We start from the raw sequence: 19,256 nt of genomic DNA on the forward strand, positions 1-19,256 counted from the left end.
AAGGTGGGGAGGTTTACCTCGCTTTAACACGGGGATCAGTTTACCTTCGCAAATAGATTTTGGCACTATTCCAGAGGAGAATATTATTTGGTACAGTAAGCTCAGGTGGTCATTCAGAAGATCACTACTAAAATCAAGAGCAGCCCCGCAGATACCATCAGTACCCTTACTGAATTTCTTCTTCAAGTTCATTACAGCAGAGATAACCATACTTCGTGTTACAACAAAACCACTATTTGTATAGCATTGTAAACTGCAGTTAAGCTTTTCAGCTTAACTGCAGTCAAGCTTTTCAGCTTAACTGCAGTTTACAATGCTATACAAATAGTGGTTTTGTTGTGACACGAAGTATGGTTATCTCTGCTGTAATAAACTTGAAGAAGAAATTCAGTAAGGGTACTGATGGTATCTGCGGGGCTGCTCTTGATTTTAGTAGTGATCTTCTGAATGACCACCTGAGCTTACTGTACCAAATAATATTCTCCTCTAGAATAGTACCAAAATCTTTTTGCGAAGGTAAACTGATCCCCGTGTTAAAGCGAGGTAAATCTCCCCACCTTTGCAGTTCGTATAGACCCATTACTGTGTCGAATGTTTTTATAAGTTATTTGAGTTGCTAACTTACGTTGAAATTCGGTCAAAATGTTACGTTCCTTCGGGACAATTTGGCTTTCAGAAGGGACTAGGGTGTGGTCATGTCCTGTCAGCTCTATTTGCTTGAGATTGGAAAAGGGAGGTGCAAACTCTCAGTGGTAATGGTCTTCCTAGAGATCTTCACCAGGAACATAATCCGGCGTAGCATAACGTTTGGGTTGCAGGGCATGTTTCCACAAGGCATCAGGATTTTGGTTCACGCTTTCAGAAAAATTTGTTATGTAATCGCTCCTGTGCTTGTTTAGAGCTATGGCAAATACACGGTTTGCGTGTTTCCAGACACAGTTAACCCACCCTGTTCGTGGTCTGTCACAATCAAGCCAGACTTGGAACCAAAACTTAGATTTCATGACACGCAGATTTCAGTTCGGAGTTCCGGGACCAACCTTGAATTCGCGTTACACGCCTGATTTTCACTGTCGGCACAGCAGCTTTTATGCCGAATTTAGTGGCATGGAAAATAAGAGCACAATAAATGTCCATAAGCACACGAGTAACATCACGAGAAATAACTTCAGAATTTTTTAAAAGAATGAAAGGGATCTTAATCATGCGAAGAATTGTATCACAGACCAATTGGAAAGATGATGCGTCTGTCTTTTCCGACTCTTCTTTGAAAACCAAACTGGAATATTGGCTGTTGGGGCAGCAGCAGAAATTTTACGTTGACAGTTATCAGAAAATGGTCAGAAATGTATGTTGAAGACAGGACTTTCACTTGGTTTTGGGACAGATTTCCTGATGGTAAAACGTGATTGATATTGGTAGTGGCCCCAGTATGATGAAGATAAGTTGCGTCACGATTTTTCATTAGAACTTCCAGATCACTGATAAGCTGCAGGATAACATTTGATCGACTTGAGGTCAAGTCACAATTAAAATCACCGATCATGAGCCTTTTGGGCATAGCATTGCGGGTAACACATTTTGCAAGACGTTTGGCCGCGAGAGCAAAGCATTTTTCAGATTTTTTGGACTTGTAATCAGTCGGAAGGTAAGTGTTAAAAACGGTTAGATTCGCAATTTGAATAGCGATATGATTGGTTGAAGTGATTTCTAAGTTTACAATGCTGACTAAACATCTTGTATGTTTAGTCTTTGGATAAATTGACTAAACATCTTGGATTTAAGACCTCAAGAGATCTTAAATACAAATACGGATCAAAATCCACTAAAGGCATTTGGAACTTTGGAAATCCTCACAAAAATAACAAGAGTTGATTCTCCAGCTAGCAAAAATCGTAAGACAGCCATGGAAACAATAAGTCATATAATAGAGAAATGTCCAGTCCAGATTAGGCGTCAGTTGGAGATCATACACTGGATATTAAGCTGGGGGACTTAGCTAAGGACGGTAATGTCTGACGGCTGTCAAAATTTATGCTAAGAATGCTAAAATTGTATGGTATCCCCCCTAACAATCTCTAAATACTTAATTACTCTTCATCTACGTCAAATTTGTTAGCTTGCATATAGGCGTTATCTATGGATGGAATGATAAACATCACACCAACCGATTCCTAAATTTACTTCGTTTCAAGAAACAATGAAAGATTGAAGAATGTAAATTACAAAAAATGAAAGTCTTGCTTTTCCATATTAAAATTTCAATTGGAACGAAAACATACCTTAAAGTGCACCCTGTTAACTTTGCGAGGTACATGATCTTTGCCAAGCTGAGCAAGTGACTGCCCAAGCTCAATGGAATTTCTGAGGCTTCCAACCAGAGTATCAAGTTGAGCCATAACATTCCTGGCGTGAGTGTTTAATTCAGGAGATCCTTCAAGGCCAGTGATTTCATATTCAGCAAGATTGCTGAATAGTGGTTGGTAACCGTGGTCAGTGAACAGCCTAAAAGAAGTAAAACACTGTATTTGGGTAGATCGTCACTTTTTAGATATGACGGCGTTTTACCAAATGTGCTACTACCTCGTACTGTGTATAAAATTGGATTTGCGACTGTACTCATAAAAATGACGGACGTTTGAGAGGGGGCAAGATCTACGGTGATTTAGTCTAATATGGGTGCTAAATTATTTGTCAGGTACTGTTAAACTAAACAATGGTTTAGTTTGTTAAAAATGTCAAAGGTTTCAAATGTTAAATGAAACCTTTCATTAAATGAAAGGTTTCAAACATTAAATTAAATACAAAGGTGTCAAACATTTAGTGTATAGTCCAGGCAGTGGTGGTTCGGGCCTCTCTTGACAAAATCTTGATTAGCGCTTGCGCCGTCCCCGATGTCTCTTAAAATTGTCAGACCAAATTTTAACAAAATCTAAAATTAATTTGTCTGTGGTTATACAGAAGAAAAAGTTTAAATAAATGGAATTGTAAATGGAAAAATAGATTTTAAAACGAATAGATTTATAAATCTAAATTTTTATAAAAATAATGAATAAAATCTTGGACTTACTGTTTGAAAACCATTGCTCCTTTTCCCATAAGATCAGGCTTGGCAAGAGCCCAAGTTCCCTGAATAGCTTGGATGTCGGCAGCAGAGAAAGCAATCTGTGGATTTACCTCCTTAAGGCCGAGTAGACCTTGGTCAATTACACCAATAATACGGTCGAGTCCCTTCCTCCAGGCTGCGACGGCTTCAGGCCTCAATTGAGCTTTTAGCTCATGCTGCATAACTGGAATCAGAGCTTCTGAGAAGGCCTAGAATTAACAAAGTTTTATTAGTTTTATAAATGAAGAAATAATACTACGTCAAATGGCAATGGTAACTGAGTGCCACAATTATGGGAACCCCTTGATCTAGTTATAACGGTATTCGGTCATATTATGGGTTCTAAGGTTCTAAGGTATGGGTCCATAGCCATATATATCATGATATTGTAAATCAAATGCTGGAAGGATTGTTACAAGATACTAAGACATATAGGAGTTATGTTATTGATGTTAAAAGTAAAAATCACCATTCGATGGTCTCTTCAGTTAATTCAATGATGACATTCAGGAAGGGTAATTACCTTCCCAGCTGCTGCAATGTTACTAGATTCAAGAATAAATTCAAAAGAAACTTTCAAAGAACAAATGGATATGAGACAGGAGAATTGGGCAATGTAGGAAATGGACGTTCCAATTTAGAAAAATGGTTTGGCAAGTAGCAGAATATGTCTTAAGGAATAAAGTTATAAGCACAGCTAAGAATATTAGTGAAAAAGCTTAAAGCTTGGTAGAAGACAGAGGAATTTGTTTAAGATGTCTCTTAGGGTTTAGATGTTACGTAATTAAGTGGAAAGTAAGGGAAACAGAGAAGCCATTAAAGTATGAATTAATTAGACGTTTCATAGAGGTCATGGAAAAAGTCACCAGGATCTGAATGATGCAGCCCGACTGCACAATAGTAAGATATTCTTTGGACTTGTTAAAGATTTGAGAGAAAATAGCTATTTTGGATATATCTAAATTAAAAACAGGAACTGGGCTTCAATTAGTGATAAAGAAATTGTTGACAAGAGATTGGTAGAACATTTTAAGAATATCTTTGATAAAACTATAGTAAATAACGTAGACAATAATAATATATGTTTGATAATTTGAAAGTAAAGGAAGATTTATATTGCAAGGAGGAGTTAGTGACCGGTCGTAAAGGATCGAAAGAGCATAAGGCTTTGGGTGATGATTACCCTGTAATTAGTTTCTGGAATATGGAGTTTCGAAGTTATGGGCAAGTTCATATGCATTATGAATATAGTTTAAGAAAAAGGTGAAACGCCCAGTGATTTTAGGAAAATTTTGACTAAAAACCTTTACAAGAAAGATACAAAGAGTGATTGCTGTTATTACGGAGGCATTATAAGTAAAAATTGCTCTCCTAGACTTTGATTACACGGATGATTTGAGTTACCTAGACAAATTGGTTTTCGAATAGTTTTTAAGTTGGAGTTTTTGAGAGTCCAGGGCTCAAGAATAGGCCTGGTAATAATGTTAAGAAGACTAAGTCACTAGGAATAGAGGAGGTTAAGTCACTAGGAAAGGCTAGAAATAGATTTCAATTAACGAGAAAATCAAGTGGATAGCTTCACTTACATGGGTAGAATTATCGGTAAATATGGTGGATGCGGTTAAGATGTGAAATTTAGAATAGCCGAGGCGAAGGGTGTTTCTTCCCATTTCAGAATATTTTGGAAGAATAGGATGACAAGTCCTTGAACTAAAGTTAGAAAATGGGAAGCTATTGAAATGAAAGTGGTTAAGTAGGGTTCTGGAACCAGAGTGCTTTGAAAGGCTGAGGAAGTATTGATCAAGAAAAATTTTGGAAGAATGGGAATAATTTGAAGAATTATACTAAAATCCTCATTATGCAGAATCCATGCAATGATAAATTAATGTGTTTCTGAATCGTAATGTGAAATATGGAAAAAAATTTAGAAACATTTGCATTGAATCTTCAGCACCTTTAATCAAAATACAATCAAGGAGGTGATAAATACGAACAAGACAAAATATAAACAAAAATTTTCAATGTGAATATTAATAAAATAAAAATCAAATTATGGGGTGTTTTTTTTTCGTGAGAGTAAGCTATAAAAGTTAATTCCTACCTGGAAATGACGGCGCTCAACATTTCTAGCAATATGATCAGCACCAACGTTCCTCAAGTAGGCCATAAGGGTCTTTGGTTTGCCCAGTATTTGAATGACGTGGTCAAATGCCCTCATAACTTTAATTATGTGTGTACCAAAGGCAGGGCTGTCATCCAACTTAGTAAGTGGAGTATCTCCGAAGCCAGTACGGGTGAAGAGGATTTGATAATCTGGGTGCTTGGTAAATACCCTGCAAAAATATATTTTGTTTTATGTTTTTTTTCATAATCAAACAATTCGTGGTAACGAACTGCAAGTAAGAAGCGACCCGGCTCAATAATAACCGAAACTCTAAAAAAAGGAATTTTGATACAAATAGATACATCAAAAGAATCAGATTTTCATGCTGATTGCAAATATATAAGTTTCATCAGTTTAGTCTATAATCAAATAATTAAAATTAAAAAATTCAAGTTTTTTTTAATTGAAAGTAAGGAGCGACATTAAAACTTTAAACGAACAGAAATTATTCCGTATATTAAAGGGACTGTCCCCTCCTTAATGCCTCACTCTTTACGCTAAATTTTGACTCTTTCTCACAACTCTATTTTTTAAAACAATAAAAAACTTTAGCGTAAAGAGTGAGGCGTTGAGGAGGGGACAGACCCTTTCATATATGGAATAATTTCTGTTCGTTTTAAGTTTTAATGTTGCTCCTTACTTTCAGTAAAAAAAACAACTATTTTTTATTTAATTATTTTTATGTAGCCAACCGTGCAGAAATCATAAAGATTTAAGCTACAAGCCTGACTTTCAAGTGAGATTTGAAGCGATCTGAGGTATTCAGCGAGAGTGACTTAAAGCCACAGCATGTCAAAATAGGCATTAGGGGTATAATTTTATGGAAGTGGGTCCTTTCGAAGCAAGGTAGGGGGATCCATCTCTCCCCGTTTTGGGAAGTATGATCAAACTCACTTCCTAAAGGCTCCGTTATCTTAGGGTTTATTATTAAATTTGAAAGATCATTTACTGGTATTTATTTTTTACTAGTATCTGGAAAGAATCAGGGTCACCTGATTTTAGAGCAGTTTCGACATTGGGCCAAAGCTATCCAATGCCACAATGATACTTTTTTTTATATTTTGGTGTCATGTTTTAAATTAAAATATTTCTTGTTGCTTTAAATGGTTTAGGAGAGACAAAAAGATTGCAAATTAAATAATCAAGAATATTTTTTATGCAAATTTTCATTTTAAAACCAAAACAATGCCACTGAAATCTTTCTTAGCAATAAAAAACTTTTGGTCGTGTTATTGGGAAAAGGGGTAGCTGTGTGATTTCATTTTGAGTTACATAAATAGTGAATATTTCCAATTATTGCGGACAATTTTTCCCACTTCAGGAGAGACAGTGTAAACATGGAACCCCACTGGGAACGGTCTCAATCCATATTAGCTCTACTTTTGAGACTACCTGATTAAAACATACTTATATTTTATCTGCTATCTTTGCTAATTTGTACACTTCTCCCAGTCCTAATAAAAAGACACTATGTAAATTTTTAATTATGTTTAGTTTTGACACACTTCTTCAAGAATTAGAATTTAGTAGTCCATGATCTGTCAAATGAATATTCCCGCAATTACAAATTGTATGTAAAATTAAAGAATATTTCTGCAGTAGGCTCAATATGACTAAACTATTTTATAGTTTAACACCAAAACTTTCTAGTGACATTTAAAAACTATTTCTACAGATAACGGAACTTAGACATAATTTATTTTTGTTTAATTATTCTCTGAGATGTTTGATTTTGCGGCTAAAATTACAATCTTCTTGTCTGGAGTATTAACTGGGTCAGAATTAAAAGAACTTTTATTTTCTAGAAGATATAGAACTAGAATAATTACAGGAATTTGAAGAATCAAAATATTGGGAAAGCTAATAAACTATTTGTCTTTTGTAGAAACACTCAGTAGAAGCAACTATTTCAAATCCTAATCAACTGCATTCAGGTTTGATACCAATATGCCGCATACTTTATAATTATATATAAAATAATTTAATGCTTTTATAGTTTATACTTATATCTCGTACTTTATAATTATACCTGGTCTTATACTTTAATAAAGTAATTGCTTAAAATTAAAATTGCATACATTCTCATTGTCACAATATTGAAAAGCTAGCATAAGCATCTTACACAAATAAAAATGAACATAAGCAGACCAGAGAAAAACGAGGAAGGTAAACATTTGTCAATATTATAAGTCACCATAAAAAAGCTAACGAAAAAAAATAATTACAGCCATAAGAAAATAGCTTAAAAGGGTTAAAAAAAAAAATCAAATCAGTCGCTATAAAAATTAGCAACGAAGCAGAGTGCAAAAAAGCTTACGCCCCTAATCGTCAACATTATTGGGCTAGAATACGGTTTAAACTCACAGTTCCCTGTGTCCCCAGCTCCATGTATTAGAAAGGAAGGGGAGATTGTCCTTAAGTGGAGGGAGGAAAAGGTGGTGAAGATTAAAATTCAGACATTAAGACATGAAGGATGACAGATTGCCCAAGATCGCCTTTGTCTGGCAACCATCTATAGCCAAATAAAAGCAAGTCACCACCAAATGGGATGGGGGGATGTCATAAAGAGAGATATAAGGGAATCGGTAACTTTTTGGGAGTGTGTAAGGAGGGAGGCTTTGATAAGTTGGGATGGAGGAGGAGCATGCCAAGCTGTGTCGGCTTCAGGTGGCTTGGTGTTGTACTGAGTTGTTAGTAGTAGTATTTTTAAGTTAGTTGCTTTGTCTTTCCTGACTGTTATACACCGGACTGCTAGAAAAAGTTTTTATTCTTTGTTGATCCTCATTAATATTTTCATTTTGTAGTTGCTATAGTTTCAATCTATAGTCTATCCAAAAAAGCTTACTTTGTGAAAATTTTTCGGCCAAGGCCCAGAAGATCTGGTTTCAAGAGATCCCAAGATTCCTGTACAAGTACTTTCTCTGCATCAGTGATGCCAGTGACAGGATCCTGTTTGTAGCTCTGTTGAAGTCCTTCCTCAATGTATTCCACGATGACATCATAAGCTTTATGCCATGACTTGGAGGCGAAGCTTGAGAACCTTTGACCTAGGTCATTCTCGAGGAGACGGACGAGAACATTTCCGAAGCTCTAAAAATATAAGTTTAACATGGGAAATATTGTAAATTCATTAGAATTAGCTTGACGTTCATTGTGATCAAATTAAACATATCCTGATAAAAATATAAAGCCATTATATCTTAGGGTCAAGGACTACGGCCACGGCCCTTAGGTATTAGGTCCATGGATTGGAGGTAAATCTTGAGAAACTTGGACAGAAGCTGTTCTTCAGTAGACGGACGAGAGCTTTTCCGAAATTAAAAAAATATAATACCAACATGGAAAACATGATAAATTCATAAGAATAATCTTGACGTTCATCTGAGTAAAAGGCTTTGTTTTATCTTAATTTTAGAAAAGTTTGTTTTGCAACTTTGTCAGGAAACCAAAACAGCTTGTGATGATGAGAAATCGAAATGGTGAGAAAACTCAAAATTTATTGTCTGAATCCTTATTCAGAGAAAACGGGATACACTTTTCTTCAGAAATTTGCTTAGAAAAAGCCTGACAAAAATGGCTTATTAGATTTTTTTCAGTTATATAATATGAATGAAAATAAATTCAGATTTCTTCCAGATCATAGGGTAGTATATTTGACGACACTTTGCTGCTATCAATGTACTAGCAGTGTACTATCAATTCATTTCAATACCATTCAATACCAATACAATTCAATTCAATACCATTCCAGATGGTAAATATTTTACCACCAGGTAATGGTATATTCATATGACAAATGTTAGAAAAATTAATATTTACCTTGAACATGGGCTTGTTCACTTTTAAGACAATGTGATCTTCACCCAGTTGTCGGGCAAGGAGGGCGAGGTTTGCTGGCTCATCAAGCGTTTGAACGAGCTCATCGAGCTTAGTAGTTACAGAGATGGCATGCTTGCCAACAGCTGGGGTGTCCTCCAGTTTATCAAGAGGAACATCACTGAACTTGGGGAAGACTGCCTGATAAGCTGGGAAGGCTTCGAAAAGGCTGAAAAATTAAATTTAAAACTTTAGCTTTACAGTAAGATACACCCCAACCCACCCTCTTCCTCTCTTATTGCCTTTCTTCTCTTTTATATTAATTATTTAAAGGTTATAATTTAAATTAAATAATTATTTAACTTGATTTAAATTATTTAAATTAATTTAATCTTACTATTTCAATATCTAAAAAGGAATTGTTTAACCTCACCATTTATAATCAATTTTTCTACAAGAATACTGGTTTTTGGAAATGAGAAGCTCAACAACAGCAACTAGAAGGATAACGCTCAAGTCATTTTTACCACGCATAGTTACTCATTTTTACCATTCATATTCACCCCGCAAAGTCCTGTAGTTACTTTTAGCAAAGTAAAATTCAACTTGTTAGGGTTTTTCTATTTTTTCTGGACAAACAGAGTCTAAAACACTTCCGAAGCTTTGATATAAAGCATCGTCACTGTTTCGGTTCTGTTTTCAAAGTACTTGTTGCTCTTCTTTTTATAAAAAAACACTATGTATGTTAGGTATACACATAAAATATAATATATACAACATAGCAAATATGCTAAATGTTATACAAATGTTCTGCTTATACAAAAAAGCCCAACTGTCAGTGGGACTAGCAGCTTAAATTCCTATTCACCCCCACCCCTTAGGGTTTAAAGCTTGGGGGTACTGTTATACCCGCCCCCCTAAGCTTACTCTTTTTAGAACTTCATATACAATTTGATTACCACCCTCGGAAGTACCCCTTTGAATTGGATTCGGAACTTTACAGAAGTAAGATTCAGGATGTTTAGCTCAATTTTTGATGTTTTTTTCGAGTTAAAAATAATTTCGAAATATGCGGTAGCCTAATTGTAGCAAGAATGCTATCATCTTTTCTTCGCAACGGTTCTTCAAGTTAGTTTGTAATACTAATAGTGTACCAAGTTGCTTAGCTAGTATTATTATTTTTCCAACTAATTAGTTTATTTTCGCTGTGACGTTTATCAACCAGGATCCGACGGAGATCAAATTTTATAGTTGATGGCAAAGAGCCAAAAAGAAAAAAACAACAAAACAATAACTTTAATTAAAAATCCAAAACGTTTACTTAAATGCTTTAGAATTTTCGGCTTTAATATAATTTTATGTTTTATCTATTGTAAAAAATTTATTTGTAAGAAATCCATATATCAAGAAAATAAATGTGTATGAAGTCAAATTTGTTTGAAAATTACTGCCTACTCTTCCATTAACTAATTAAGGTAACTAATTAACTAATTAAGGTAATAACTAATTCAGTAGCTTCACATGTATCATTATAGTTTGAGTTTTTATCATTGTCCTTCATACTGCTCATGGGCTAGATAGACAAACAGCGATATCTTGACGGTGACATCGACATTTTGATGTCGGCAGGCGTTATTACAGTCTACATTTTCATCCCTATTCTTAATGCCATTAATTGGCTAAATATATAGACCGCCCCTTCTTGAGAGTGACATTGGCATCTAGAAACCCCAAAGTTTTTGATTTACGAAGTATATTATGTATTAAATTTTAGATTTGCTTGCTTACCTTTTGAAAATGCGCATACCGACTCCCATGAGGTCAGGTTTAACCAGATTCCAAGTTTGCTTAACAACTGCAACTTCTCTAGCTGAAAGACCTATAAGAAAGAAATTTTGAAATCATATCCGACTTCAGCAGTCACCATAACATCGCTTAACAATCGGATCCCTATTACTTACAAATCCTCCTGGATATCCCCCCTTACTCGAGGCATATCCTTTGGCTACTTCCCAAGAAAACTGCGAAATTTAATATTCTTTTTATAATATATTCTTAACCTTTGCTTGCGTCACGTATTCTTTTTTATTTCAACCTATCAATTATTTTGTTTTTGTTTTTTCCAGAAAAGTTATTTTGTTTTGCTAGTTGAGCGTAATTGCAATTAGGAAGTTATTTTCTAAAGGTACATAGCCTAACATTCTTAATATCAGAAGGTCGATGTGTTTGGTTTGATTTACTTAACACCCAACACCTTTGAAAAAAAACTCTATTTGAGGCATTCAACCTTTTCACCCCTTAGATAGATGGGCAGAAATTGTTGCTGGAATATACAGTAGAATTATTCTAATGATGAAATATTTCTTGATTCGGAAATTTGCTCGAAATACGCGATCCACTCATTTCATGGTAGACGCAGTGATCAGGATTGAGATAACTCATGATTCATGGTAGGTACTTAATCACCAAGACAAAGGTTCTAATTTCTTAATTTAGGTGGTTACTGGGATGATTCTACTTTCTTAGGTTAAACTATTGCAGTTCCTCCTTTTATACGTTCCTAGATTGAACTTTGTGCTTCTACTATCCACAGTATAGCTACATTTTTGCAACAACATTAAGCAAAAACTCAAATCTCCTATGATTTTGTCAAGAAGGGTGAATCCTAATCCCCCCTTTTTCAAAAACATCCTTAAAAAAACTATTTAAAATAGTATTGACTCGCTGATATTTTCGTCATAGAGCAGTCATCTCAAAAATTGTTATAACGTTTGAAAATATTTTGTCATAAAAAAATAAAAGAAAAGAACTATCTCGTTACCAGCTACTGTAAACATAGGCAATAGCCCCACTTTTTAGAATAAGAACTGAGACTTAAGAATAAGACTTAAAATTGGTTCTCCTGGACAGCGCAGTGCATAGGACATCGACAAAGCCTCTGTACACATCTCACATGCTTGTTACGGCGAGGAAAAATTCCACCTGTGGTTGGAGTGACGGCTGCGCACATCGGAAATCATGGTCGTAAGTGCGTCTAAGCGTATTTTCTGGTTCCCCTTTCTGTCGACTTCAACATGGCTGCCATTGCTGCAGGATCCTTGGCTCCTTAAAGTGAAGGACGTCTCCACGATAGCCAATGTCTTTGGAATCACAGCCTAATTTTTGCCGAGAAACAAATTGGTCACACCACTTTCCACTGAGAATGAATGCTAGTGGAAGGTTGAAAGGCTTTCACTATCCAAATCGGGAATGTTACCCTTAAAATAAAACAAGATTAATAATTCATATTATTATTATCATTAATACCATTACATCCTTTTATTATCAGGCGAAAAACGTGTCCACGATAACCGCTGTCTTTGGAATCACGGCCTAATTTTTGCCGATTATTTTCGTTTTTTTCATTTCATTTTTCCAAATATTTACCAAAAAGAAAAAAAAAAGGCTGAAACACTTTGAACTTACCAGTAATGGGGTTAATCCTTTCGAGCTGTAGAAGACCTTCTTCAATGACACCATGCATCAACTTGAAACCCTTATTCAAAGATTCGCGACCAAGAACGGTTAACTGATTCGGTGCAATGTCTTCAGCAACGGACAAAAAGGCAGTGGCGAAGTTATCGAAGTGAGCACGAGTCATACCAAGACGGGTGTGGAAAAGACCAAGGTCCTAGACAAATTGAAATAGTCAGACGAGATTAGTATATATACATATATATATATATATATATATATATATATATATATATATATATATATATATATATATATATATATATATATATATATATATATATATATATATATATATATATATATATATATATATATATATATATATATATATATATATATATATGTATATATATATTTACCAGCAACATAAACCGTGTGAATATTTACCTATTTTAAAAATATAAATGATGGCTGTATCCAATATATACAATATAAACAAGTAAATGATCACTATTAATGGTTTCTATAGAGAATGGGAGGAGGCCTGGAAGACCTAAGATCTTAAAAAAAACATATTTGTTCAGAAGAGATTTAAAAGTTTTCTTGTAAAACAACTTAGTTCCCTACATCCACTTCCAGAATAAATTATGAAAGCGTCTTTTGCCATGCTCTTTAGAATAGTCTTTTTGGAAGCTTTTGTATGCTGCAGTGATATGATACAAATTTGTGATCAAATTAAAACTTTTAGGATTCAAGATCAAGTAAATTTGATAATTTAATTTTTACCTATCCCTGAAAAAATTCAGGTATTGGGTTCAATCCTCGTACCTCATCCGAAATATCTAAGCCTAAGTTTGCTAAGACTTGTTAGGTAATTGTTGCCCGGCAAACTATGCAACTAAATGGGGGGGGGGGGGGGTGAGGCAGGGGAGGCTAATGTCTAAATGTATTTTTATGCCCCTCTACCTAGATTACGTAATTTTTTTGTGTGTGTTTAAAAAATGAAAAACCTGACCAATTTCCCTACCTTCTAGAAATTGAAAATAAATTCACCCCCTCATAGTTTTGCGAATAAGCACCACTGCCAAATACCAATGTAAATCGTGTCTAGTAATTATTTAAGATAAAAAAAAATATACCTTTAGTTGACGGATAAGATGTTCGTTATCATCAAGAGTACTAATGACGATATCGAAAGCTGAAAGCACTCTGTGAAGATGGGCTTTAAATGGGGCGTTCTCGTTAATATTGTCTACGTTGCCAAATCGTCCGGTGAACAAAAGCTTGTACTCTGGGTGAGCAGTGAAAAGTCTAGAAGCAAATGATTGTTTAAATACCGTTTATGGTGTGAGTATGTGTACATTTACATTTTTGAGGATGGCTGGGGTTCCTCCAAACTTTAAAAATGGTACCAAACATACCCTGTACAAGGTAAAATAAAGAAAACTAACTTCGCAATATAGTCTTAAGTTAATTTAAACCAAATTAAAGTTAAATTAAAGTTAAAATTAATTAAAGTTATAACGAGCTAATCTTTATTAGTCCTTTTAAAACTCTGTAGTATTCAATCAGACAAAAATAAAACAAGCATTGTTGATAAATTTATGTGATTTATCAACTTTTATAAATTTAATCGTAAAAAAACCCTCCTTTACAATATAACGAATGTAACGATAAAATATAATAGTCTACATTTGTTTATAATTATATTTACAAGTATTTGTCTTTTCTCATATCTTATCGCATATTAGTCCTGATGAGAAAGAGAGATATGATTTTTTTTTTCTGGACAACAATATTTCCAAAGATATAATAATAAAAAGAAAATAAAGACATGATTGAAAAAATATATCATTTAACAAATGTTTAAAAAACATACTTTTAAATATTACCAAAAAGGAAAATTCTCACATTTGGGTGGTAAAAAAAAAGAAAAGGAACTCAAATCAGCCACATTAGTAGTGCAAAGGATTCACTGCACTATTTATTTATTATTTACTTATTATTTATTTATTATTTATTTACTTATTATACATATTACATTATGATTCGCAGTCTGATTTAATAAACAAACCTATTAGAAAACTAAATGTCAAAAAAGGGAAGTACAATGTTTATTGTACTTCTATACAAGATGAATCAGATATTCCCATCCTAAATGAAAGTGAAAAAAATACTTTGACTAGAAGAATCATCAAAACAAAAAATATACGTCATTCAGAAGGAAATATACAGCTGTTTAACTTGCCTATCAAATCAAAAAAAGGAGAAAAATAAATAAGCCTTTGAAACAAAACATACCTATTATAGTTGAACAACTAACTAAAGTCTTTGGCAAGACATGAAAAAACACGCAAATGTTTTTTTTCTAATCATCAGAATTACATTGGAGAAGAAGAATTTAACTCAGGTTAATTTAGAAAAAAATTAAGTAATTTCTCTAGTCCGTGCAAACCCATTCTTTTTTCTCTTTCAAATTTCAAAAGTTGGTATATTGAAATATTTTTTACTCCGATTAAAGGAATCACTTTGACGGGAAAAAATTTCGTCATCTAAAAAGAAATTTATTGTTTGTTAACGGTTCTATCAAATTAAAAATAAAATAAATACTTATCCCTTTGATACCAAACAAGTTTTTTATAGGTATGTCAGAAAAAAATAAGTACATTCTCTAGTCCATGCAAACGGAATTGAAATATTTTTTTTTTACTCCGATTAAAGGAATCACTTGACGGGAAAAAATTTCGTCATCTAAAAAGAAATTTATTGTTTGTTAACGGTTCTATCAAATTAAAAATAAAATAAATACTTATCCCTTTGATACCAAACAGGTTTTTTATAGGTATGTCAGAAAAAAATAAGTACATTCTCTAGTCCATGCAAACGGAATTGAAATATTTTTTTTTTACTCCGATTAAAGGAATCACTTTCACGGGAAAAAATGTCGTCATCTAAAAAGAAATTTATTGTTTGTTAACGGTTCTATCAAATTAAAAATAAAATAAATACTTATCCCTTTGATACCAAACAGGTTTTTTATAGGTATGTCAGAAAAAAAAAGTACATTCTCTAGTCCATGCAAACGGAATTGAAATATTTTTTTTTACTCCGATTAAAGGAATCACTTGACGGGAAAAAATGTCGTCATCTAAAAAGAAATTTATTGTTTGTTAACGGTTCTATCAAATTAAAAATAAAATAAATACTTATCCCTTTGATACCAAACAGGTTTTTTATAGGTATGTCAGAAAAAAATAAGTACATTCTCTAGTCCATGCAAACGGAATTGAAATATTTTTTTTACTCCGATTAAAGGAATCACTTTGACGGGAAAAAATGTCGTTATCTAAAAAGAAATTTATTGTTTGTTAACGGTTCTATCAAATTAAAAATAAAATAAATACTTATCCCCAAACAGGTCTTTATAGGTATACCAGTAGCAAAAATTCTTCATAAAGACATGTTGATATAAGTTGGAGACAGGGATTTAATTGCGCTTAAGATTTATTTACTAGCTTCTAGATTCTGAAAAATACCTTATTTTGGCATTTTGTAAAATACGATTTTCGGGTATTTTCATTGAAAAAGAAATTGCCCATTTATCAAAAGTTGGTATAATGAAACAGTTGTTACCCCGATTAAAGGAATCACTTAGACAAAAAAAATCTCTTCATCTCAAAAAATAAAATAAATTAGAGTTAATTAATAGTCCTATTAAATCAAAAATAAAATAAATACATAGCCCTTTGATGCCAGGCAGGTTTTTTATAAGTATATCAATAGCGAAAAGTCTTCAGTAGGACACAGTGATGCCGATTGAGGGCAGAGGGATAATCACTCCCTAAGTTTATTGACTACCCCCTAGATTTTGAAAAATATCTTTTAAATATCTTATCTTATATCTAAAAATATCTTAGATTTTGAAAATACCTTATTTTGGCATTTTTTAAATACGATTTTTGAGTATTTTCATTGAAAAAGAAATTGCCCATTTATCAAAAGTTGGTATAATGAAACAGTTGTTACGCCGATTAAAGGAATCACTTAGACAAAAAAAATCTCTTCATCTAAAAAAAATAAAATAAATTAGAGTTAATTAATAGTCCTATTAAATCAAAAATAAAATAAATACATAGCCCTTTGATACCAAGCAGGTTTTTTATAAGTACATCAATAGCGAGAAGTCTTCAGTAGGACACAGTGATGCCGATTGAGGGCAAGGGGATAATCACTCCCTAAGTTTATTGACTACCCCCTAGATTTTGAAAAATATCTTATTTTTGCATTTTCGAAAATACATATTTGGATTTTTAATTAATGAAAGAAGAAAAATAATTGTTCCTCTGAATTTTTGAAAAATGCATTTTGCTTCGCAAATCCTCCCTGTATTTTCGTTAATTTCGTCTACCGGTAAGACAAAAAAAAAAAAAAAAAAAAAAAAAAAAAAAAAAAAAAAAAACCTTGTGAAAATTTTGACTGCAAGGTTTTGAAGTCCAGTAGAGCGAAGGTTGCTCCAAATATCCTGAACGGACTGTTTTTCCAATGCGCTTAGGGTGTTAGAGTCGACTTGACCAAGTTGGAAGAGTCCTTGCTCGATGACACCAGTGGCGAAGTTCAAAACTTTCTCCAAACCATTTCTACCAGTTTCGCTCAATTCGGACGAAATTTCGGCAATGTATAGCTCAACAAATTGCTGTAAAGTAAATGCGTAAATTTAAACTAAAAACTAAATAGTGACTGTGGCATATTTATTTGTTCCTTTCAGATTATTTTAAAGCATATAGTTCATTTTACTCGTTCCCGCCAACCCTCTTTCTATGTTTATCTGAATGCTCATGAGCGTTAAGAAATTTTGGTGTAAAAACGTACTTTTTGAGATCCAATCACACTCCCCCACCTTCACAAATAGCCCCCGGCCTTCTTCGACAAATTTTTATGTGTAATTAAACAACAATGTAAATAATTCTATCACGGCTTAAATATTTAAACTTAGTTAATGGTGCTTTAAAATAAATGTCTATGCAAGCCTACTATGGACTACATGTACCTTTAACAACGAATGACCCACCATGCGGCATGGTGGGTCATTATAGATATCCCTTGCTTGGCTGCGACTACCCCTGTGAAAGTAAACAAACATCCGTGATATTTCTTTTTAGAAAAAATTCCAAATTGTTTCAGTTAGGAATTTGAAACCTCTGCACCTTGAAATATGCACCTCTTCACCTCTGAAATATGCTATATTTGTTGGTGTAATTTTCATCAAGATTACTTGCCTAATTAGGGGAGTTTTGCCCCTTTTACAAAAATAGAGCAAACGTTCTGAGGCTCGTAGTTTTCAGTGGGCAACCTCAAACTTAATAAATGTTCATCAACATCATTTCTTGGATTCCTCAGAGTTTTCATCATCATAAAAAGCTAATTATTTTAATATATATTTTTTTATCATCGAAACCCCTTTTCAGAGTTTTCGGTTACTATTAGCGTGAGTTGCTCTATACATACCGCTCTTTATCAAAAACTGTTAGCTAGTTGGATTTACCAACTAAATGTAATTGCACAATATTTGCACAACGATATTATATTAATATTACAATTTTACTAGTTATAAATTATCAACTAAAATTGCACCAGCTTTTAGGGAGATATTGAATGTTCTTGTTATTTATGGTTGAGTTGGTGGTAGTCCCTTTTTATTTAAGATGGCCCTGGATAGGATATGAAAATTAAACAGAAGTCAAAATTAAAAATATCCTTTTTTAAAATCAAAGTAAAGAAAATATTTAAAGTTAAAATCAACTGTATATTTAAGCAGATTGCCTCTAAATCGTCACTATTTAGACTAAAAATTCAGCATAACTTAAACATCAATCGTACTTTAAATAAAATGTAAGGTAAACTAAAGCATAAAGAACTGGGATCTTAGGGGATGGTATACCCTCCGACATGTAAAGTAATCTTTGTTTCTTTTAATCTTTAACATTTCTCTTAATTTCATTAGAAGAAAAAATCCATTTGAATCTTCGGGGATCATCAATCAATTTTTTTTTCCTTTGACAATACTTCCACATTAGCATTCCTATATATAGTGAAATTCAAATTCACTATTCATAAACGAGGTACAGTGTCTTACCTCGTTAACTGATGATACCGTTTTAACTGTGTTTGCCTCATCTGTGAAGAACCTGGTGTTCTCACCAGGTTCTCGCATTGGAAAGGCTGGAGATTTTCACTTCATTAAAATTGTGTGTAAATGTTCGCAAGACATTTTTAATTACGTTTTGTAGAGTTGGAATACCACTGGATGTGTCTGGCCAGGTAACTTTATGTGGTAATCTAGTTCAGCAAGTTGATCATCTCCGCTACCTTGGTTTTTATCTTGATTGCCATCTGGCATGGAAGTGTCACGGTGATGCAATTTCATCAAAAATTGCCCGTGGGATAGGAATACTTCGACGTCTGCAGCACTTTCTCCCTCAAAGAATACTTTTAACTATATATTATTCGTTGGTTTATCCATATATCTCCTACGGTTGCCTCCTATGGAGCAGTAACTTCTTATGGAACTATAGAAGAGTGCAAGTTCTACAAAATAAAGCTGTCGATTTCAGAACAATCGGTAGGTATGTCCAGGATGTACATGACACATGTGCTTGTTTTAGGTCCCGGAAGCTCTTTAATGTAGGTCAGATAAGAGATTACCAAGCTGCAGTA

At 33.5% G+C, this 19,256-nt stretch overlaps 1 protein-coding gene across 1 annotated transcript in view; it reads right to left on the reverse strand.

The window, feature by feature from the left end:
* LOC148949968 (uncharacterized) overlaps positions 1 to 19,256 on the reverse strand; it is a 48,692-nt gene that overhangs the window by 6,452 nt on the left and 22,984 nt on the right. Inside the window, exons 13-21 of the mRNA XM_089092037.1 lie at positions 17,003 to 17,235; positions 13,682 to 13,853; positions 12,552 to 12,756; positions 10,875 to 10,965; positions 9,090 to 9,315; positions 8,116 to 8,360; positions 5,208 to 5,439; positions 3,071 to 3,315; positions 2,283 to 2,505 (exon numbers count right to left, since the gene is read on the reverse strand). Of these exons, the coding sequence (XP_088948163.1) occupies positions 2,283 to 2,505; positions 3,071 to 3,315; positions 5,208 to 5,439; positions 8,116 to 8,360; positions 9,090 to 9,315; positions 10,875 to 10,965; positions 12,552 to 12,756; positions 13,682 to 13,853; positions 17,003 to 17,235 (1,872 nt within the window). The remainder of the gene's footprint in view (positions 1 to 2,282; positions 2,506 to 3,070; positions 3,316 to 5,207; positions 5,440 to 8,115; positions 8,361 to 9,089; positions 9,316 to 10,874; positions 10,966 to 12,551; positions 12,757 to 13,681; positions 13,854 to 17,002; positions 17,236 to 19,256) is intronic.

Source organism: Artemia sp. Qi Xiang Cuo, chromosome 7, assembly GCF_049724085.1.
Source record: "Artemia sp. Qi Xiang Cuo chromosome 7, ASM4972408v1, whole genome shotgun sequence".
In the NCBI taxonomy this organism is placed as follows: domain Eukaryota; kingdom Metazoa; phylum Arthropoda; class Branchiopoda; order Anostraca; family Artemiidae; genus Artemia; species Artemia sp. Qi Xiang Cuo.